We start from the raw sequence: 23,730 nt of genomic DNA, 5'->3' as shown, positions 1-23,730 counted from the left end.
GGAACGAGAAAAAACCGTTACTAACGCATGCGCAATACGGTGCTGTCTGAGACAGAGAGTGATTTGTTGAAATTTATGTTAGCTGAGCAGTGAGTGGAGTGGAGGTTATGTTGTGAATTGTGAATAGAATATCTACAGCAAAAATAAATTTCAAGATTAGAATAAATTGATATTTCAGAAAGGTTTTCCAATTTGATAAAATAATGTTTAGACGTCGTACCATTGAAATGTTAATGGACAAGGGTTACAAAGGTTTTGTTCTTACTTCAGCGTCCGCTAGTGTGGTTGGTTTTCTTTATCTGTTTTATCAAGTAGGACAAATCTATTTTGTCGCAAGACCACAAAATATGAAAATGTTGGAGAATGAATTGTTATCTGAGGGGAGAGATACTCAACAAGAATTGAACAAACCTTAGTGTAAACTATGACTGCATCTTACCATTGATGACAACAGCCGATGCAATAATTTGTCTGGTTAGTATAAAAGTTTAAAAAATGAATTGAAAACATAATAATATTTTTATTCTGAATGCAACAAAAATATTAACTATAGAAGGCAACCCTTATTTTTGAGGTTTCTATTAGGTAGGTACCGTACATTATTTTAGTGAGTTCTTCAATTACTGAGTAAGGGTATAATCCCATTGGATGCATATATGTGCAAATGCACGCTTGGTTATACATGACCAAGCCTGCAGATCATAAACAAAATCTGGAAAGAACAATAGGAATAACCAAACTAAACACGTACGTGTACTTGCTGATTGCGTTCAGTGTGAGCAGCTACAGACAAGTCGCACAATGTGTTTCAATTGACTATTTCCATATTTTGATATTCGGCTCATAGTCCAGGCGCTGGCCTACATTGAGCATACATGAGAAAGAAAGAGAATTTGACTTTGGATTATAGTTAGGGGGTCTTTAGTTTAATTATATAAAACTCGATGTCGTCACGTCCCAGGGTGTTCAACAGATTGGGGGAGAGGGGTAAGTTGTAAAAAACGCGTGCTTATAAAATCGCCTGTCCTGCAGTTACTATTCATAGTACAGCTTTGCATTTTTTCTCAATATTATGTACGGTACACATAACTGGCTTTTAATGTGCTCCTCTACATTTTTGCTATAGACCGCATAGTTTTTCCGTAAAAAAAATATCTCGAAAAATTGATTTTTTATAGACTTTTTGTTATTTCTCGAATATTCAAGTCGTTTGCCGACTTAGAGAAAAGGGTCCCCAATAAACGTTGTAGGCCGTTTCTTCCTGAATCCAATGATAGGCCTATAAATATAGTTTGGGGGTACTTTAACATAAAGTCCATAATAAAAAAATACATTTTTCTAGATATTTTTTTTACGGAAAAACTATGCGGTTTATCGCAAAAATGTAGAGGACCACATTAAGAGCCAGTTATGTGTACATAATATTGAGAAAAAATTCAAAGCTGTACTATAAATAGTCACTGCAGGACAGGCGTTTTTTTAAACTTACCCCTTTCCCCCCCAATCTGTCGACCACACTGGGACGTGACGACATCGAGTTTTATATACTCTAAAGACCCCCTATCAATAATCCGAAGTCAAATTATCTGCCTCTCTCATGTATGCTCAATGTAAGCCAGTGCCTGGACAATCATACACTTGCACATAAACGCATTCAACTTGATCATACACTATAGTTTGTGTAAAATAAATTGAGACTAGGCCCTCCATCCCAAGAAATTACAGGGCTGCCAAATCGTGCAAAATTGCAACTTTCTCAAATTTCCAATTCAATGTCAGAATTGGATGTAGAATATCATCCCCGATATCCTAGTAGTGCTAGAAAAGTTTCAGGGTTGAAGGATCAAAAGGAAATTTAACTTTTATGATAAAATTGGAAACATCGCGAAAATTTGTTTTTCTTTTGAATATCACTTCTCTAAGAATCATGGGGCGTCGTTATGCGTAATAATTTTATATCAAATTAACGGGGAGAATGTATCCTTTCTATTGGTTTCTGGATAATTTTTATTCGACCTATAGTTATTTTTAAATTAATGTTCATGTTTGTCAATGTCAAGACATTTCGCGCAGAAAACATGAAATTTTCGACATGCTAGAAACTTTTTTGTTTCAAAAGATAAGTAGGTGGTGAAAGCGAGAAAGTTTCTCAGAAATAATTTAAATTATTTTTCTTATTGTCAAACGTACTGGGAAGAGCGTATTTTGACCTCTCAGGTGTTTGAAAGTCAAGGATAGCGGCTGAATGGTGTGCCACCATAGGCTATCAATAGCTGGGATCAACAAAAACAAAATACAGAACGTTTGAAAAAGCAAGCCACATGATTATAAAATAGTGAAAATGACAACCTTGCCTCAGATATTCCCAAAGACCTTAAAGATGCATAGACTCATATGCAGCGGTAGTGTCGTACTTGGAATTGAAATCGGCCATTGAGGGGGCAACCTATACGATTATTACATACCAATGCCTTTGTAATCTATAGTATTACAAATATGTAGTGCTAAAGTACCCCAATGGCGGCCTTCAAATTCAAGTAAAAGCTATCATTGGGAAGGCATAGGCATTGTGGGTTTATATATCTTTAAGGTCTTTGGATATTCCAAGAACAGTAACTATATTACCCACAGAATGGCCATTGACTGTCACGCTTCTGATTGGTTAGCTCGGTCACAATGGTACAAATCCGATTCCAAACAAACTTTCAAGTCCTATCTTATAGCATTAGACATTTGGAACTTATCACTTATTTTACCGATTGGAAACATATTATGAACTTAAGATGAGTTTGATATATCATTTTTGAAGAGAAATTGATTATACTTTAATATTGACAAAAAAGATAACTATAAAAAACACTAAAAAAGCTTAAAACATCAATTTCCCTTCCCTCGGAATCCTCGGGGACCACTTCTAGAGCTTTCGCGGACAACTTATTGGGAACCAGTGATCTATATAAATATGTAGAAAGATAAATTTCAATTTTGTGTAATTTCTCATCCCATTTATTGGATCGAACTTCAAATTCCAATTTCAAAATATTTTTTGTGGCTCAATTGAATAAGCCTATAACATTTTATGAAATATTTAACCATGATTAAGTGCTGATTAAAGACGTCTTGACTTCTCTGATCGATTCTTTTCAGTACTGAGTACCCTACCCATAATATGCTGGTACAATAGCTATTGATATGATTTTCGAGTTGCATTACCACGAGCAGTGGTTAAGATTAGAAATATCACTAAATATAAACAATAATGGTTATGTGTGTTATTTTTCAATTTCTTACATGTTTATTAAATTCATCAAGTAGTACTAACTAAGGCTAGAATAATTGGCTCTTCCAGAGTTTATATTCAATGCTGTGCTTTACAATATTTTCGTCAGAAGTATTGGCTGAATAAAACAAACTATTTAAATGTTATGGAATCTATTGTGATGAGAAATTCATCATGCTTCTAGAAGTAGATATGAGAATTTTATTATTTGTCAATGGAACAGAATTTATTACAATATGACACATTTCAAAAGTTTTATGGTATTTTTTTGGAAATTCAGCTTTGAGGTTACGTTTCATTTTTACTCGCTATTATCTACGATTTACTATTTCAAGTTCCAAAACTATATTGGGAATATAGAAAAAACATGAAAGAAATGATATTGAAGTTAATAATCACAAAAATATACTTTAATAAGTAAAAGCAAGCGATTTTACTTATAATCCCATATAAGCTCCATTGTACAATTCAAATATTTGGAATCTTCATGGCGGCGGCGGGAAAAAAATTCCAATGGCCATACTGTGGGTAATATAGTTACTGTAATTTTAAGCAGTGTTTCATTACAGCCTTTCTAGAGGCAATCAGCTGCTTACGTTTGAAATATTTCAATCAAATATCTCGTAAATTTCCAGCTTTTAGCATACAATTTGGTACACAATGCATACCATGCAGCCGCTCTCCGAACTTTAAAATTCCTTGGAGACCAAAATACGATCTTCCGACTACTTTTGACAATTTCAATTATTTCTGAGAAACTTTCTCGCTTTCACCACCGACTTATCTTTTGAAACAAAAAAGTTTCCAGCATATCAAAAATTTCATGTTTTCTGCTTGAAATGTCTCGACATTGACGAACATAAACATTAATTAAAAAATAACTATATATCGGATAAAAATTATCCAGACACCAATAGAAAGAAGACATTCTCCCCGTTAATTTGATATAAAATTATTACGCATTACAACGCCCCATGATTTTTAGAGAAGTGATATTTAAAAGAAAAACAAATTATCGCAATGTTTCCAATTTTATCATAAAAGTTAAATTTCCTTTTGATCCTTCAACCCTGAAACTTTTCTAGCACTACTAGGATATCGGGGATGATATTCTATATCTAATTCTGACGTTGAATTGGAAATTTGAGAAAGTTGCAATTTTACACGAATTGGTAAACATGTAATTCCTTCGGATGGAGGGCCAAGTCTCAACTTATTTTACACAAACTATAACAATACCGCCGACCCTTGAATCTTTTTTATTGTTAACAATTAGGCAAAATATTTGGCTATAGATAGTGAAACGATCGATCCAGGAATAGAATAGAACGTGTTTGGCCTGTAAAAAATGTTTGAAGTTTTTTGTTAGTTTCCATAACAATAATAGGGGTAGGTCTATTGTTTTGGGTTCTGAATGCCAAAGCATTGTTCCAAGAAATTGTGAAATTAGTTGAAATATTATCCAAACTTCTACTAACTGGTATATTTTTCAGCTATTTTTCAAGCTACTCTTAAAAGCTTTCCTAAAGAACTTAGCAGTTCTTGTATAAACAGAATCCAAAACAATATCTTTCAACCTCACCAATATGGATTCCGTCAGAGGAGATCAACCACAGGAGCAGTGCGTTATTTGGTGGAGTCGGTACTTGGGGCAGTGGAGGAAAGGCAGTCGGTCTCCGTTGCTTTATGTGATTTGACCAAGGCATTCGATTGTGTCTCGCATGACATACTCTTAAAACTGGGTAAAATGAGAGGAAATGATAGGCCTACGCGGAGTACCCCTGAAAACCATGGAGGATTAGCTCTCCAATAGAATGCAGGTGACATCTGTGAATCACTGTCAAGGGAGGTGATCTATGGAGTGCCGAAAGGGTCAATTCTTGGTTCTCTGTTCAAATCTACTTGTAGAAGAGGCTAGCCAGTGGTTTAAATCAAACAAATTGTGTCTGAATGAGGGGAAAACACAGAACCTGGTGTGCACCTTAAGGCGTGGTCTGCAGGCTCGTGGTGAGGCGGAGGCCAAACTCTTGGGTTTTGTGATGGACCATACTCTATCATGAGAACGCCATATTGGCATTATGTGCAATCGACTGGCCTGGGTGACGGTTTTGATGCGAAATCTGAAGCGACATTTACCTGCCAACTACTTCATTTCAGCCTACCATGGGCTGTTCCATAGTCAATAATAAGCTATGGAATAGTACCATGAGGACATGCGGGTAGCTGTGAGAAGATTCTCCTTCTACAGAAGAAAGTTCTTCGTGTTATCACGTAATCGCATTACCTGGGGCACTGCCGGCCAATTTTCAAATGTCTGAGAATACTGATAGTCTATAGTCAGTACATTAGGAACCCTACGGCTCCTAAGGAGTGAGGTTCACGCCTGCCGGGAGAGGGGCCAGCTGCACCACCACAATACCAGGAGACAAGGCAACATTGACCTGCCCTATTCCAGACTGTCGAAAGCACATGAATTCTACCCCTTACGGACGTTAACATTTTTCAACGGACTGACGATTTGTGTTCGTGAGCTGGAGTATATGAAGTTTTGTAGGCTGGTACGTGAGAAACTCATAAACTACCCTCTGTACTCACTGAGAGATGATGAAACCAGAGGACTTGTGGAACAGTTTGAGACTGTTTCATAATTTAGAATTGCAGTCCATCTACAGAGCCACATGAAACGAACTATCTGCAGCCATCTCAAGTTATTTATGTTTTAATTGTTTTAAACTTTGACGAAGTCTGTCTGGCGACTGCCGGTCATGGAGTGAATATACTAAATTACTGAATATACCTACCCCTATTATTGTTTTGGTGACTATACTTGCTCGTTTATGTTACTTTTACAAAACAAAATCTTTAAACAGTTTTTACAGTTCTTAGTTATTTGTTGAGTTCATAATGTGTGTTTCAGCACTCATTGAGTTAAAATCCCTCCCCTCCCCCTTAAGACATGTCAAAGTCAATAAAGGCTAATAGTAAACATAGAAAATAGACAAATTGGAGCTTGAATTAATAACTTCCTCTCCAACATGAAAAAGTCATGTTGTGGGTACCGTACAGAAAGAGGGTTATCCAATATCTGATCTCTCCACACCCTTTAAAAAACCTAACCGCATTAAAAAGTTCATCGAAAATTTTCTATCAACTTTTATTCCTGCGGCATTATTCTGTTTTTCCTTCTTACTTGTCCAAAAAAAGTTTAGATAGCACTGTTAATACTGTACTTCCCCAAACCTCTCCTAAAAGGCAAACTTGGCTCCGTATCTTCCTGGCCACTTTTTTGTGTTGATTGTTCTTACATTTCATTTCTTCATTGTATTGCAGCATCAGCCATTATTTATTTTTAGATAGATTTTGAGAGGCTGATAGTTTTCAAGAATAGCTTACAATCGGTACGCAATGTCCCGTGTGGGGGGGATTCTCAGAAAGGGGTCCTCGTGAACCTTTTAAATTTAGGTTCAAAAAGGATGTTTGAGTGCAAGGAAAAAATTCAGGAGGATGTTACAAAATATTTCGTTTTTTGCTTTCCTTGCCCTATTACCATAGGAAAGGAAAGTATTGCTTTCCGAAAAGAAATTAAGGTACCCCAATTTGTAAATTTCTATACGTTTCAAGGTCCCCTGAGTCCAAAAAAGTGGTGTTTGGGTATTGGACTGTGTGTGTGTACATGATTTCTCTTCTCCCAATCAACGAAATGACTTGAAATTTGGAACTCAAGGTCCTTACAATATAAGGATCCGACACGAACAATTTCGATCTAATGCAATTCAAGATGGCGGCTAAAATGGCGAAAATGTTGTCAAAAGCAGGGTTTTTCGTGATTTTCTCAAAAACTGCTCCAATGATTTTGATCAAATTTATACCTAAAATAGTCATAGTAATTGTTTTTCCAATGGTAAATAGCTAAATGACAATTGATAAAAGTGTTAAACTCTATAAATGTAAAACTTCTTTATTAAATGTGAGTTCTTGTCTGGTGGGGGCGTGGTGCGGCCTCTGGGGGTCGTGGGCGAGGCCTTTGTGTGGTTCCTGGGCTGCATAAGGTAGTATCCTACGATCTCGACCGGCTAAAACCTGGAGGAGGTCAAATGGTGCTGCCAGCTGTCCGGGGGCCTCACTGGGCAGTGGGTGGTTCCCTGATCTAGCTCTCCTACGGTCCCGACTAGATAGAATCTGGAAGGGGTCAAGAGGCAGCGAGCGGGTTGGGTTGAGCTGCGCCCACAGGATATGCTTTGCATATGCCTCTTTCCGTCCGTGGCTTCCTGGGGGTTGCCCCGTGCCCTCGCTTGTGCTGGGCTAATACTGGACTGATAAGTCAACTGTGTCACAAAAATAACGTCCTAATGATGAATAAATGAAAACCAATAAAAACTAGTAAAACTCTGAAAAACCAATAAAAACTATTAAAAATTAGAAAATCAAATAAAAACTAATAAAAATGAGAAAAACATATAAAAAAACTACAAAATTAAAATCTCTAATTGACTGACTGACTTCAAAATCAAAAAAATCAAAATCTTTATTCTGCTAAAATACAAAAATACAAAATACAAAATCACTTGAAATACTTCAAATCATTAATACAATAATAACTGAAATATTCAGTAGATACATAATCATCAAAATGAATAATACATTTCGATTGAATAAATAGAATTGGCACAGCTAGCAAAGCGAACTTGTGCGCTAGCTGTGAGTTCATCTTCGATATATATATTTTTTAAATTTTCTTGCAAAATGATAAAACTAAAAACAATAAGATTAGTATAAAGAAAATAAAAATATAAAGGCAAAAACATAAATAAGATATCCCATCCGGCTACAAACCAAAACAACAAAATGAACTATCAATAAAACGCCATAACTGACAACGCCATAACTGACAACAGTAGGCTACATCTATGTGACTAATTTTGTTCCATATCTTTACATTATAAATTATTACATTAAATTATTAGAATTGTTCCATATCTTTACATTATAAATTATAACATTAAATTATTAGAATTTGGGAAGTGTTGAATAAATATTTTTCTTAGCCCATTCAGATATTTTTTCGAGAAGATTTTTAGTTAAATTACTATTGATGAAATATATCGGAATTTTGTTAGAAAATATGTTACAAAAATAAAAAAACTGATGTCTACATACTCCAGTCTTACTAAATCTATATTAAACATATTTAAAACTGATGGGCGCGTCGGGTAGGGTGTATTTCTGGTTTCCAAATCGCTCACATTTTTATTCAGATGCAAAATAATCTTCATTATATAAATTTGTCTCAGGGTGGGTACATCCAATTCTTCAAAAAGGGTCCGACTTGGGTATCGTCTTGGTCTAGCCAACGCTGCCCTTAGAAGATGTTTTTGCAATGTGAACACTTTATTAAAATGACAGTCAAATGCACCGCCCCATGCTTCAATTGCATACTGAAATAAAGAATGGGCATAAGCAAAGTAAATTGTTCTTATTATATTAAGGTCTTTGAGTTGATTAATTCTGTAAAAATTGTAAATTAGAAATTTAAGTTTAGAGGACAAATAATTAATATGAGACTCCCACTTCAAATGTCTGTCCAACATTATTCCCAAATATTTTACAGAATTTACCTTTTCAATCTGTTGACACAAAAAATTATCAATATCAGTTGACATATAGTCGGTGTGCATCTTCAACTGTAATGCATCATCCGGTTGACCTTCTGTCTGTTGTTGGGGAAAAAGTGATATATTTTGTTTTATTCAAGTTGACAGTTAAAACATGATCATTCATCCAATTTTTCATAATAAACTATTAAACCCTGATCAGCACTCTGATACACTTCCATCCAGGATTTACCCGAAAATACTAGCGCTGTGTCATCAGCAAATGAAATTTGTGTACAATTTGAAAGAGGTAATTTTACGGCATCATTTATGTAAATCAAAAAAGCACAGGGGAGACATTGTACCCTGAGGTAGACCAAAATTAGACAAATAATCCACCCAAAGTCAAAGTTTGCTTTCTATCTTGGAGATAGCTAGCTAGAAGATCATTACATACACCACGAATTCTACATTTTTCCAATTTATCTAATAAAATACTATAAGGGACAGTATCGAATGCTTTTGCAAGGTCTAAAAAGACAGCCAGTGTCTTTTGTTTCGTATTGAAACTGTCATAAATTATCCTAGTTAGTTGTATGATTGCATCAGTTGTAGATTTTCCTTGTTGGAAGCCAAATTGATTTTTTTCCATAAATTTATTATCATTAAGGTAATTTAAGATTCTTTTTTTGATAATTTTTTCTATAATTTTTGAAAAACTATTCAAAATACTTATCGGTCGATAATTTTCCGGTTTAGTTTTATCACCTGATTTATGTAACGCAATTATCTTTTCCTACATTTACCTTGAAAAGTGGCCATTCCTGCACTGATTACAGAACGCAAAGAATCACTTTTCCGCTCTAGTACGGGAAAAAAATTTTCTGCACTCCAGATTTGCAACATGGCAACACAAAATAGTTGGTGGGTTATATGGAAGATTAGTGCACGAAAACAAAAATTAAGTTGGTAACAATGACTGTGGTTAGATTTAGATAAGAATCATTTCAATGGCTACCGTACCCTACATTTATGATAAAATCCCAATCTAGAAATCCAAAACAAGAATAATGTTCATCTAAATCATAATTACTAAATAATAACTTCTCATCATTTAATAATAAATAATGTTTATTTTCTATTGACAGTAATAATTATTTCAACTCCAAGCAATGAGAAATGTAGCAAACACACATTTTGAAATTAGAATTTTCAGGTTAAATAATTACCGTTCTAAATCCATGTCAATAAAATTAATAAAATAACATTAGAATATACTACAATAAAATATTTTCTGTTGTCTATGCTATTTTATAAATATTTTTCAGTTTACTTATGGTATTTTTCGGTAATTCTAGTTAATCATAATTCTTAATATCTGAATACTGTTTTTAGCTGGATGAAACGAAGTTAGGTGCGATTCTTCCCGCTAGGTCGCGCGCTTGTCGGTTCAGCCATTTTGCAGTCCAGCTGCTTGGCGTGTAGCCTATTTTGAATGCGAATTTTTTGTTTTATCTGTATTTTTTTCTGATTCTTGAATGAATAAAAATGAGAACTTTGGCTGACAATTTTCAACTTCAATTGGATTATTAATTTTTAAATGAATTAAGGTTGTTATTAATAACAGCATCACACACACAAACATTTGATGGATTTCAGCCATTATTTTATCCATAATTACCCACTTCTCATATTTAATGGTAACTGTAGGAAAAATTTAATGTTAAATACGTGCGCAAAGTTCCTCTGCTGCACTCAAGAAGCCATTCCGCCCTCGCCTACGGCTCGGGCATAAACGTTTCTTTCGGTGCAGCAAACTGTCACTTTGCGCACTAGTTGCACAAATAACTATTGCAGATTTGAAAGCCCTAGGGAAATAACCCTCCGTAAAGCATCTATTAATAATATGTTCCAATGGGCGAATGACTTAATCTCTTATTAGTTTAAGACAAAATGGACTGATTTTATCCACACCTGGAGATGCATTATTTTTTAACTGACCAATAACTTCATAATTTTCTGTCACATTAGTTGGATTTAGAAACAAGCTATTTACTGGGGGTGTGTTCAGGGAATCTGGCATCTTTGAATGCCGATCAGAGTTCAACAATTTCTTTGCATGATCTACACCAACATTTACAAAATAATTATTTAAAATTTTAGAATCAATTTTAGGTTCCTCATATACTTTGCTTTTACCCAACAATTCAGTAATGCACTCCCACTTCTTCTCAGAATTATTTTCGTGCTCTAGAAATTTATTATTGTAGTAGTCACTTTTAGATTTTTTTATTTAAAGAGTTTAATGTATTTCTATAAATCAAGTAGTCTTGTTTAAGGTTTAAATTGAAAGGTTGTTTGGACAATCTGGTGTTCATCCTATCCCTTTTGCGAATGGCTGCAACCAACCCAGGAGTGATCCATTTTTTAACGGTTTTTTTCTATGTGGAAACTTGACAACTTCAGTGCATTTGATAATATTCTCGCCAATCTTACTAGAAAATTTATCAACTAAGGTGTCAATATCGTCCGACGTATTATCACAAACATCATCCCATCTTTGAATCTCCATACATAGTTTAAGTTTATTATAATTTATCTTTGTTAGCTCATTGCATGTATTCTTATCAGGTAAATTATCATTTCGCTGTGAATTGTCAATATGGACAACAGTAGCGAAATGATCAGTGATATTCGATTGTAGGATCGCACTCAACACTTCCACCTCCCTCCCTGAAGAGCGCTTGAAAAATATATGGTCAATACAATTATTCACTTGCCCTCTGGTAGTATTGAAAGATCTAGTGTATTTATTAATATAGGATCTGAAACCATGGAGTTGTAAAACACCGAGGTACTCTTTAGTCAAATAATTGAGGTTATTTTGGTCCATTATATTTATATTCATATCTCCTATCACAATGACAGAAACGTTATTTCTTATAGCCTGCAAATATGATTCCAAACTCAACAAGAAGGCATTTATTTCTAGTGAGGGAGACCTGCAGAGTGCGATCATCTCGTAAGATATGTTATTCAGTTTAAAATTTATTATAATTGAGTTTACATTATCTATTTTCACATTAACTTCCTGAAAATCAATATCCTTGCTAATATATAAACATAATCCGTCATTTATTGTAAACCTATTATTTCTGTTTACGGCATTGTACCCTTCAATATTAAAAACAAACTCTGAGTCATCACAAATCCATGTCTCAGACAATACAATAAACTCAAATTTGGTTTTACAGTGATTTATAATTATAATAAACAAATTCATAAAAATTCTTCTTAATCGATCTTATATTCATGTGAATAGAATTTACATTAAAGGAGTTAGCAATCTCATAGTTTAGAAAATTTTCTACCACTACCGTTTCATAAATGTCACAGTCAATTTCATTATTAAGGTTTTCAAACGGCATAATTCTACTAACAAAACAGATAAAATACGTGAACTGAAGTCATGGACCGAGTTTAGAGAGAATTTAAATCTTCCTTGCGACGTATTACAATTGCTGGCTGGTTAGTGTCTTTACGGACAAGTATCTTCCCCTCTTTCGACCATACGAATTTATAACCTTTTTGGGAGGCAACAGTTCGTACCTGTTTGAGTTGTTCAAGTATTTGAGGGGACAAGTGTAGGTGAGCGAATACCTTGCCATCCGGGAGGGTCTTATTTATGGATTTCGTCGGTATTCCGTAACCTGCTTTGTCCGTGGTTGATACTTTCTTGAAGTTCGCTAACCAAGTCTCTTTGTCCTGCCTTCGGAGAAATTTCACCACTAATGGCTTAATACTATTTTTGTTTTTCGTGGGAAGTCGGTGTGCAGTACTTAGGTCTTTAGATGTTATTGAGCTACCGATCGTAGACGATACACAGTTGAAAATCTTGTATACCGATTCCTTAGCTGTTTCTGGAATTCCCGATATAAATTATCTCAGCGAGAATATTCCTGAAGAGAGGCCAACTGTGATTTGAGTAGATCATTTTCACTTTTCAATAGATTATTGTCACTCCTAATACTCGTAATATTATTTTTCAAATCAGATAGTTCACCCTTAAAACATAAAATCAATTGATTCCCTTATTTCATTGAATTCCTGTTTGAATGGCGACAGTTCCTCTTGAATCAGTTCTCTTACAATACAGCCTATCGCATCAAGGTCAGCCTGAGTCAGAGATAGCGAAAGTTGAGCGCCGCTAAATTTACCGTCCGGAGCTCGATGCGATTTCGATTGTTTATCAGCGGGTGATAAACCAGCCGCCGTTGAAGTTGCACTAACTGACTTGCATTTCAGACAGCACCATTTCGATTTTGCTTCAGAAGACATTTTTCTAAAATTCGGTTCTTTAATAGATTGACAAACATAATGCTGATCAATCCTACATTGTGAACACACTAATACATCACGATCCGGCACTTCACAATTACACTTGCTGCAGATCATCTTACTTGGTTTGAGTTTCACAAGATAAGAACTGAGATAAGGGAGCTACAAAAACACTACTTGCCTCTTCGACTGTCTCAACTGAACTGAACAGTTCAGTCATCAACTTATTGTTGATGCATAGGCATCTGGGGCTAAAGAGACTAAAGATTCGAGGAAAGAATAAGACTAGATATCGTAATAAAAATTTTTATTCATAAATAACCCTTAGAAGTGGTGCCCTCGTAGCACCAGTAGACCGAAGTAGGAGGACTAACACTAGGCGGAAAATTTCGGTCTGCCCCTGACACTGGAAACAGTGCTGGTGACAGGCCGAGGACAGTGGGTGATGCTATGATACTTGTAACATAGTGCCACGCTAACTCAGTGCTGATCATACTATCACTGCGGCCTGAGTTTTCAGAAGCAGCTCGCACGCGCGGGAGAGTTGCAAGTTCTGCAGGAGAGGCCTTTGGGCCGATATACTGCAGGGGTGGAAGGTGGATACAGGGGTCGGCTTCTGTATCCGGGAATTTTTGGGCTTCGGCCCCTCACACCTAAAATAGTCATTGATGAGCTCTATCAACTGCCACAAGTCCAATATCTGTAAAAATTTCAGGAACTCCGCCTCATCTATGCAAAGTTTGATTTTAGATTCCCAATTATCAAGGTTCAGATAAAATATAAACAAAAAATTCCAAGTGGAAAAGATTGAGCATGAAAATCTCTACAATTGATGTTTAGTAACATTTTTACCTAAAATTGAAAATAAGCTCTAAATTCGAGAAAATGTGATTATTTAATTGCAAACTGTTGACAACTATTGATTCTATCAAATCATTCACTATGAAGAAATAGCATACATCGTGTGTCCCCAGCGTTATTGTCCTGTCACCAGCTGGCTCAAATCTTTGAATCAAAGACTTGAGATGCGCGTGAACACTAGCGTCAGGTGATCAATTTTCATAACGGCAAGAAAAGTTGTGTGAGTGCGCCACACCAGATTTTTTTATACTTTGTTTTGTCCTAATAGGTATGCTACCAGACCGGTACACCGTCACAATAACAGTACTCGTTGCGCCAATCAGCTAATTCATCAGTCCAAATAAATATTAATGTGTTTTAGAATTGAACGCTAATGTTCATCCGTCTAACATTTAGTGCCAAGCCAAATGAGGCATTTTTCAGACGAGTCGGCTGTTGGTAGGACATGAAGCTCTCCGATTGACTAATTGATTTGGCGTTACATTTGGACCGTTGTATAAAGTAAAATTGGAAAAGTTTTGGGCTTTATTTATGGGAGGATATGGCAATATTCTAATGTAATGTTCAATGTATGGTGATGTTCAATCATAAAGCATATATTATTTCTTCATCATTACTGTATATGTGAATATTCTGAATAGAGTAGTGCTGGCTAGTAATTGCGCCCAATTTTGTAACTATTTTCTCCCAATTTTTGTAATGTTTTTCTTTAGTATTTATTTCATTTCTCTGATAACTTTCTATTGTTATAGGTTGCAATCGGTCATCAGAGAGCAATCGACGTCTGTGTAGCATATGCATGCAGGAGCAACGCTATCATGTATATATATGTAGGTAGTAAATTATTATTTGAGTTTGGTCTTTTGTTAAGTTAATAAATGCATTGATTGTATTGGATATTCTATCATTCATAAAATAAATTAAACCTACTAGACAATATTAAATCAGTCTATTGATCAAAGTTTCATATATTATGTTTCTGTACTAAATCTGTTACATATTGAAAAAAAATTGTCGATAATTTATTGTAATTATAATATTAAAATAAGTAAAAAGCAAGTGACGGTCGTTTAGTCGTGGTGGAGGTATATTGCCAGCCTGACTGCCTCAAAAAGTGAATGAGTTCAAGAATGGTAGTTTTCACATTTCTCCCGATTCCGACACGACAGGACAGAACAGGAAGCTCTCAGATTGGCTGATTAGGCTAACGTATTGAGAATCAGACAATCGGAGAGCTTCCTGTCGTGCCGTGCCGTGCCGTTGAGGAAAACGTGTCGTGTGAAAACGGCCATCGGAAAGAGCTTGGAACGATGTACAGATTGGAGGATGCTTCGATTACTTTGATGGTGAACATCGAATGATCAGGAAAATCAACCTACATCAGAAGAAAATTAACCCTACAATGAATAGTAGATACTCTGAATTCTGAAATCAGTTGTTCTATGTTGATTAGTACGTCTATTTTTATTTTTTTTCTGGTACGATATATCCAGAGAAACTGACGATTCTAATAAAAGTTACTTCTTTGTTATTAAATAGGACGACTAGCTGACAATTTATTTCAATAAATAATTCATGCACTTACTGTGACAACGAGATCTTTCGGCAGGTCAGGCATCTTCACGACAACAATTATTAATTTATTCACTTAGTGCCGGTTGCACAAAAGCCGGTTAAATTTTAATTATGATAAATTCCACGAGAACCAATCAGAGAAGCCGTCTTTTCAAAAACTTCTTCTCTGAATGGTTCTCGTGGAATTAATCTCGATTAAAATTTAACGGCTAATGTGCAACCAGGGCTTACTGTGACAACGAGATCTTTCGGCGGGTCCACCATCTTCATGACAACCATGAATGTAATGAAGTTAATGAATAAATTGATCTATTAAAAAAATCGACTGCTGTTCGTTTTATATAATATCAAAAAAGTGATTTAATATTAGGCATTTCGTGATGGAAAACAACATTGAAGAATTCTAATACAATTTCTTTTCAGTGAACATTGGAAAATTAACCCTATGATTAAGTTGTGCTAGAAAACTAGGAAATGTTTGTTCATTAGAAAGTTTTTTCCAATGTTTTGCCAATAGTTTAATGCTGCATGCTATACAATGTGGGCTTATATTTTTTCAACTGATTTTCAAGGAAATGGCTAATAGTATTTTTTAGCCTTGACGAGTGCATGACAGTGCACCAATAAATTAGATAATTTTCCGACTTTTCCCTTCAATGCAGTACAATTTCGATGCATCAATCATAGACGAATAATCAAACGGATCTCTTCTCTTTGCTACTACCAGTAATGAATTGGTGAGATTACAATTATTTAGCACATAAGCGAGATGAATAAATAATATTGTTTTTTAAATCTTATACATTAGGTACTGAAAGAAGTAAAATAAATTATATTTCCTCCTCAGGGTTGTGCAATCCGTTTTAATAGCAATATTATTTAAAGATGGAAATTACTGAGAAATCAATTTGGATTTTCCTTTAATAATAATTATTTGAAGAAGTAAATTCGTATGGTTTTTGTTGGTGGGGAGTCCCTTGGGGGAAGGTCCCACCGCCTGAATATATAATTTAAGCCGTCAATGGGCCTTACGACTGTCATACTTCAGCCGGGACCGACAATAAAACGTGTTACGTGCCCATCCGATAGCACGGGAGTGATCCGGTTTAAAGATTAAGTTTCCTTCATCCAAATTTCATTTTCATAATTAATATTATTATTGTAAATGCTCAAGGTTCGGAGTGGCTGTCTTTTTTCAATGACAAAGTCGATGTAATTTCATATATTCAATTTCTTTTTATATGAATTAAAAAAAGTTAACAATAAAGAACCGTACGAAATTCACTGCTATAGAGAAACAGCTTTCTAATTGACTAAATACAACAAAAAGTGACAGCACAATATCATACAACATTCACAAAAACCCACAATCATTATAAAATTAACAAATGTCACCAAAATATGTCTATTCTATGAGAGTTCATATTTTATTGTACTTAACAATTTGTATTTTCGTTTCAATAGCATTACGTGTCAAAAGTACATTATAATATTTAATAACTACCACACAATGCTGATATTTTTCATTTATTAATAAGTGATTCGCTGGGAGGGCGAGTTAGGGCGCAGCCGACCCTCTCTTACACTTGACCCGAATGACCCTAAGTGAGATAGGAAGATTTTCATAAATTAGAATTCTTTGTTGAATGTACTTGCTGTACCTGGACACTCATAGGAAAAAGTGATGACTTTTGAATCAAGGGTTCTGAGGAAAAAGGGTAAGGATAATGCCCACCATTAGTCTTGGTAATAAACAGTAATGCTTGAGGAAAAAATCTCAAGGTTAATGAACTTTAAAGAAGTAAGTTAGGATTCAAGTCTGGTGTAAGGGCCAAGGTTTCGACCGCTGATATATTAATATTAAATTGCTTAGGACCGGCATACAGAGCAGGCCAGCACTTCAATCCTAAAACAATTCAAATCAAAGCATAGCTGGTGTATCAACTGTTTATTGAAGGATTGATTTTTCTGTTCAATTAGTGTTCACGCTTAGAAGCCGTTTAGCTTAGGGAGATTAGGCAAAGATTCTAATTAAAAAAGCTGGAAATAAAAATTGAATGAAAAATTTAATTTAGTAACTTGATTTTATTACATCTTGCAGATTACCCTTCTCTCTTACGTTAATACTCACTTCATTTTAACATTATATTCATTGAATCGTTCATGATTTAGTGTAGCATATAAATAGGAATTGAATTGACATCTCAATAAGTGTATCTCTCAGCTTGCGATTAACTTTTGTGGAGTCACCACTAAAGGAATTTTTTTCACAGTAGACGAGCTAATTAGCAATTTCTTAATTGCTAAATAAACACAAGGGCCATATTACCGAAAGCGTCACCTGCGACTCTGAAACTCACGTTTTTTGGAAAAATTAATAGTTATCTGGAGAAGAAATTTTACAATAACATGAGTATGCTATCCATTTTCATCAAGTAAGTTTTCAAAATATTTCGTAGGATAACTAAATGAAAATTAACAGTCATTGTGTGGCTTGAATGTACCATACTACTTACTAGACTATAGTATTTCTTCAAGTTTGATTAAAAGTTTACCTATGAGATAGTTTCATTATTTGAGTTTTCAAGATTACACAATCATAAAATCTGTGCAATAATTTGTATTAATGTTCTTGACATTCTGAAATACATAGATCATTCAAGTAACTATCATAATTGACAATTTTCACACGCTTACAAATTGTAATCCAAACCAAACCAGAATATTATCAATGTATGAGTGAAAATAAGGAGAGCAGTCATGTGCAAAATTGTATCAAAAATCGCATTCTGAATGCAATTACAAATCTCAAGTGAAATAAAACCGACATGAACTTTCATTAATGTGAATGACAACAAGTGATCAGTAATATTACCATTAATATAGATAGATAGGCCTATTATTAATATAAAAAACTCGCGAATGTTGAAAACGGGCTCTAACGTTGGATCGTTTTACTCTTTCAGCAAAAGCACCTGAAAACATTTTAAAAGCTTGCAGTCAATACTGACTCAAGATTAAAGAGTATAATTATTTTACGGTCCGCATTTTTTATTCTTACTTTGAACAAATATGTGCAAGTATTTTAAGAATCTGAAAAGAAACTTCCAAGTTTAAAACCAATGGACAGTAAAAATGGTTAATTTTGTTCTTTTATAAATATGACAGTAAATGTAGTCTGTTGAATAGTAAGCTGAATGCACACAAGAACTAGATTAGAATACGCCAGTCACATTTCAATTCGTAAAATTCAGCTTCAGTTTTGCCGACTCATAATACCAATCCCTCATGATGATTACTCATAATACCAATACCTGAGCTACACAGCAAAATCCTCTATTCGATTTAATTACATAACATTGTAACTATTCATATCTCCAATTAATACAATATTCTTATTTTCCTATCCATTATCCCACACAATATTCAAGCACTATACAATGTTTCCTGCAGCAAATATGAATTATACACTTCTGTAACTATAAGAAGATATTTACAAACAAAATTAAAATATCCGATTTTGAGAAAAAAATTACAGCTTTGAAAGTTATTACATTTTTCATATCATCGGTTCTATGATCAATTTAATAGTTAATCTTCAAACATTAAATTTAAATACACGTTGTAGAATTGTGAGTTAAATGAATTCTTGAATTACTGTTTTCACTTATTAGTTCAGTCAATATAGACATAAAAAAGGGGGTGTGCTTGCAATTTATATTGTAGTTCTGATGTTTTAATATATTATTTGGATACGTGAGAGAAGTCCAGAACCAATTCCTTCATGCTAAATTTCCTTGTGCTAGATACAGGATGGCCCCAAAACCTCGCATTTTCGGTTCATTCTCCAGGTTTCAGCTATTTCTGTCAAATCCAGTAATCGGACGGAAAGATTTTATCTCACGTTTTTTTAGATTATAAAATTCTGAATAGAATGAGATCATTCGAACTCTCTATCTCCAATGAGTAATGAGTTATGATTTTTCAAAAATGAGTAAAATTTAAAGAAAAAATAAGTTCTAATGAATTTTAGATTTTGATCAACAATATCTTCCGATTTTTACCATTTAGATGTAGAATTCAAAATCCATCTGGGCGTATTTATGTGCTCTACAATCTAAGATCAGGTAGATCTCATATAGATTTCCAGGTACACCTGACAACAATGCTCCTTGTATTGTGGAAAACGCCTCATTTTCAGCTTCAATCATCACCTACTACATTGTCCTCACATTGACATAAGTTCTTGAGATTATGTTCTATGAGAATCACCTGTTAGATGCACTTCATTTCAGTATTTCCTAGTGGAGAGGCGCGCATAAGGACGCATCAAGAATCATAATTTCAAACACTTATAACTTTTGACACAATTCTCAGATTTCACTGTACTACACTTCATTCTTCTCGGCTCGTCAAGGTGGTCCAAAATCTTTTGCATATCATGCATCATAAGTCAAATTCGGTCGAAAAATGGAAAATTTATTCTTGAGTGTACGTAAGCACATATTATGATACAAAAAAATGGCCAATTTCTATATTCAAAGCTATGTAATCTCGGTAACTCGTTATTATAAAAAAGATTACTTGATATTGAAATGAATATTAAAAAATAAGAACTACAATATCAATTGCAAGCACCAATGTATATAGTGGCTGGACTATATGGTGAATAGAATATCAAATACTTGATGTGTGACGTTTTATTAGAAAATTCTCATTGAAGCCGTGGGCTAGGCTTAATATTATTCCACAATTAATTTTAAACCTAATCCTATAAGAAACATACAACAGAACGTTTATGATTTTCTATGAATTTGTAAAATAACATAAGGTTCAAATTCTCTATCATAAGAGATATCATTCTCTTAGTTTTTGCCCATGGTGCAACAATGTTTAAAACAACAATCGTTAATAAAACCAAATGGGAACCGCCCTACACGCTTTCTGTTTAGAATCGATTGCATTTCTCATTCAAAAGTTGCAGCCGACTTCATTTATAGCCTACAATTCAAAAACTCAGTTTTATGTTTGTCAAATCCACATATGAATGATAAAACTCACATTAAGTTTAATGAATGTGGATTCAACAAAAATAAAAGTGTTTTTCCAATAATTATGGAGAGGACCCACAATTAATTTCAAGCTGAAATAGGTTGGGTTATAGACATTTCACACATTATGTTTTATTGAAAACCGTCAATTGTAGTTTTAAAACATTGGCAGCACAGTGGGCGGACGGCCTTCATGTAAACCTAACACTTATCAGATTAAAATTTCATGAAATTCAATTACTATTCAGTTCTTGAAATCTTCTAATACTATAGAAAAAACTCATAAATGAATCTGAAAAATTCCCTCTAAAAGCAGGAGCGCACACATTAAATTCAAAGACAGGTATCGATTCTCTTGACATACGTAAATAGTAATTATAACATTATACGATCTACAATAGTATATTTTATTGCTTTTTTCACTAGAGTCTACAATCAAGAGACTAATCCTATTAGTTTAATTTTCCCAATAAAAAGATGTTCCCAATTTTTTTTAAACAGTTTATTTACATTCAAATTACAAGCTATAGGGAAAATGTGCAAGTTCATTTTCAGGTACTTGGATTATTTTGTAGAATTTATATTAGATAAAATCACGATTGCTTATTTGAATCCTTAGATTATTATTATTTCTGTTACTAATTGCCATTGAAATAATTCATTTCTATCCGTCAAGAAATAAGAATGAATAAATTATTATCCTAATCCTAGCAAAAAACGCTCATGTAAGCGGACAAGTTTATTACAATCATAGCCTAGTGGAAACTGTAGAGTGTTCATACTAGATGAATTAAAACTCAGTCCAACTACAAGGAAATGAACATCAGAGTACTATTTTAGGAGTAGTTTGTCATTTTCCACAATGAGAGTTCAAAATTCACAAAAAATCGTTCAACGAATACTATTAACACAACAAACATAAAGACCAGTAAAGTGGAAATAATAAAAGCAGCCATAGAATCCAAAACAAAAAAGTATATATTGAAAAAAAATGAAAACAATAGTAGTATTTATAAAAAAACTCAGTTTAAAATCCCTGGATTTTCAATTTATTATAGCACAGAGTAAAATAAAAATCAAACTCTCCAGAGGAACAAACAAATTTGAAGGTTATTCATTAGTGAGAGTCCATCACTTCGCCCATCACTAGACACCAGTGTCACAAATTAAGTTCAAAATCTAGCGCTTTACAAAACATGTATATCCGCAGTTCAAATACTCATTGGTTAGATTTATTGTAACAATGGGCTACATCATATCACCATCTAATGAAACTTTGCTAAGATAGGTCAATGAGTTAACGCCCCGCCCCCTTTATGATTCAAAGATAATAAAATTACTCATACTCAAGTTTAATTTGAATTTCATACTTTTTCTAAAAAGGTCTATCACTGTCTTCAACACGATTGTATTACCACTTAATACTAATATGTAAAAATTTTTACTATCAAAAGTTTTTTCACAAGATGAAAATAATAAATAAAAATGAAATACTAAATTAAAAATTAGATAAAATTCTCCAAAGTATCAAGACCCTTGAATTACCTGTCATGTTTTACCAATACCTACTACAGAAAAATAATAATCCGTTCTTTCACAACTGAATACAAGAAAAAATCCTGATAACTACATTGACCGAATGACAATGAGAAAAAATCAATAAGTAAAACTAAAATGAATCATAAATTAATTTATACACTTCATCCCCTAGTTATCACTAATAATATTTTGTAAAAAACAATCCTGTAAAAGGATGCATTGTTCTTGGATGAGTGGCTAGCCATAACTGAACTGTTGACCTTCATCCGCAGAACGACTGGATTGCCTGAATCAACAGGTCCGAGGACAAGGTCTGATTTCAGCTGGGCTTCGAAGACGGAGGAATCTGATGGTGCATGTCACCTCCCACCACCTCTCGTCTCATTACCATCTGCAACACATTTTACATATCAAGTAAAATGTGTACATCTATCTATCTTCAAACTTATAAAGGAAGGAATTGGCTCATGGGATAGGAAATACACGACTGACGCATTATCACTCATCACTAATCATCAACTGATGAACAAGCAATTTTACATAAAGATTCTGAATTTACCGTGGATGGATATAGGCTTATTTTATAAATTGCTATTAATAAATTAATTCAAATTTCAAAATTGAAAAAAAATAAAGTTTAAGCAACAATAAAAGCACAACCACACAGAGCTATCTCCAGAAAGAATTTTTTTAGTTTCCTTTACATAAAGAGATTGCATTTCACAACACAAAATTTTCCCTGGTGCAAAGCACGGGTTACCTTCTAGCGTGTAATAAATTATTGTAATGTAACTTTAAAATCTTAGATTAAGAATAACAATAAACATTTAGTGCCGGTTGGACAAAAGCCGGTTAAATTTTAATCATGATTAATTCCATGATGACCAATCAGAGAAGCCGTCTTATCAAAAAGGCCTTCTCTGATTGGTTCAAAATTTAACCGGCTTTTCTGCAACCGGGCCTTAATCTCTAAATGTAAATTTCTTACATAAATTAAATCTTACTTTATGTAGTATATTGTTTTTCTTTGTAGTAGTGAAGGTTAAATTGTGATATTGAATGAAACTAAAAATTTTGTCACACTCATTTCTACAATAAGGTAACTGGAAACTATACTCTGTTGCATATCCAAACTTTTTCACAAATGAAATAAAACGTGAATAAAAAATTTATGAAGTGAAAATGCACTTACTATAAGTAGCTTGACCTAGTGTGGGTGGTCATCATCATACTGTCTATTAGACTGGAAACTATGACTAATCATTTTATTTAGGGAGTCTCAATTGGATCTATTTCAATACGGATTGTACCAAGATTTTCATTCAGTATTATTTTTAGAGTGGCAACTTAAAAGAAGGTATTCTATTGCATTTGAATTAATACAACAATTGAGGACCTAGGTATAATAATTGAGACAGTACTAATAAATCCATCATCCTTGGAGACCTAAAATTTCATGAGAGGTGTGAAGAAGGAAAGTAAATTCAAGGTTAAC

At 34.0% G+C, this 23,730-nt stretch overlaps 1 protein-coding gene and 1 long non-coding RNA gene across 5 annotated transcripts in view; one reads left to right on the top strand and one right to left on the bottom strand.

Annotated features, from left to right (window-relative positions):
- Positions 1 to 15,065, top strand: LOC120350556. The gene is made up of 2 exons (XR_005570873.1): positions 1 to 474; positions 14,823 to 15,065. It is a non-coding gene; the product is annotated as an uncharacterized LOC120350556 (long non-coding RNA).
- A 2,326-nt stretch (positions 15,066 to 17,391) lies between these two features.
- The window catches only part of LOC111046548 (protein AF-10), a 38,706-nt gene continuing 32,367 nt past the window's right edge, over positions 17,392 to 23,730 (bottom strand). For all 4 annotated transcript variants that reach the window (XM_039424453.1, XM_039424450.1, XM_039424451.1 and 1 more), the window contains one exon: positions 17,392 to 22,626. In XM_039424453.1, the coding sequence (XP_039280387.1) occupies positions 22,555 to 22,626 (72 nt within the window). In that variant the 3' untranslated portion in view covers positions 17,392 to 22,554. The remainder of the gene's footprint in view (positions 22,627 to 23,730) is intronic.

The sequence above is a fragment of the Nilaparvata lugens genome, chromosome 3 (assembly GCF_014356525.2).
Source record: "Nilaparvata lugens isolate BPH chromosome 3, ASM1435652v1, whole genome shotgun sequence".
Classification (NCBI taxonomy): Eukaryota; Metazoa; Arthropoda; class Insecta; order Hemiptera; family Delphacidae; genus Nilaparvata; species Nilaparvata lugens.
This window is presented reverse-complemented; position numbering and strand designations above follow the sequence as displayed.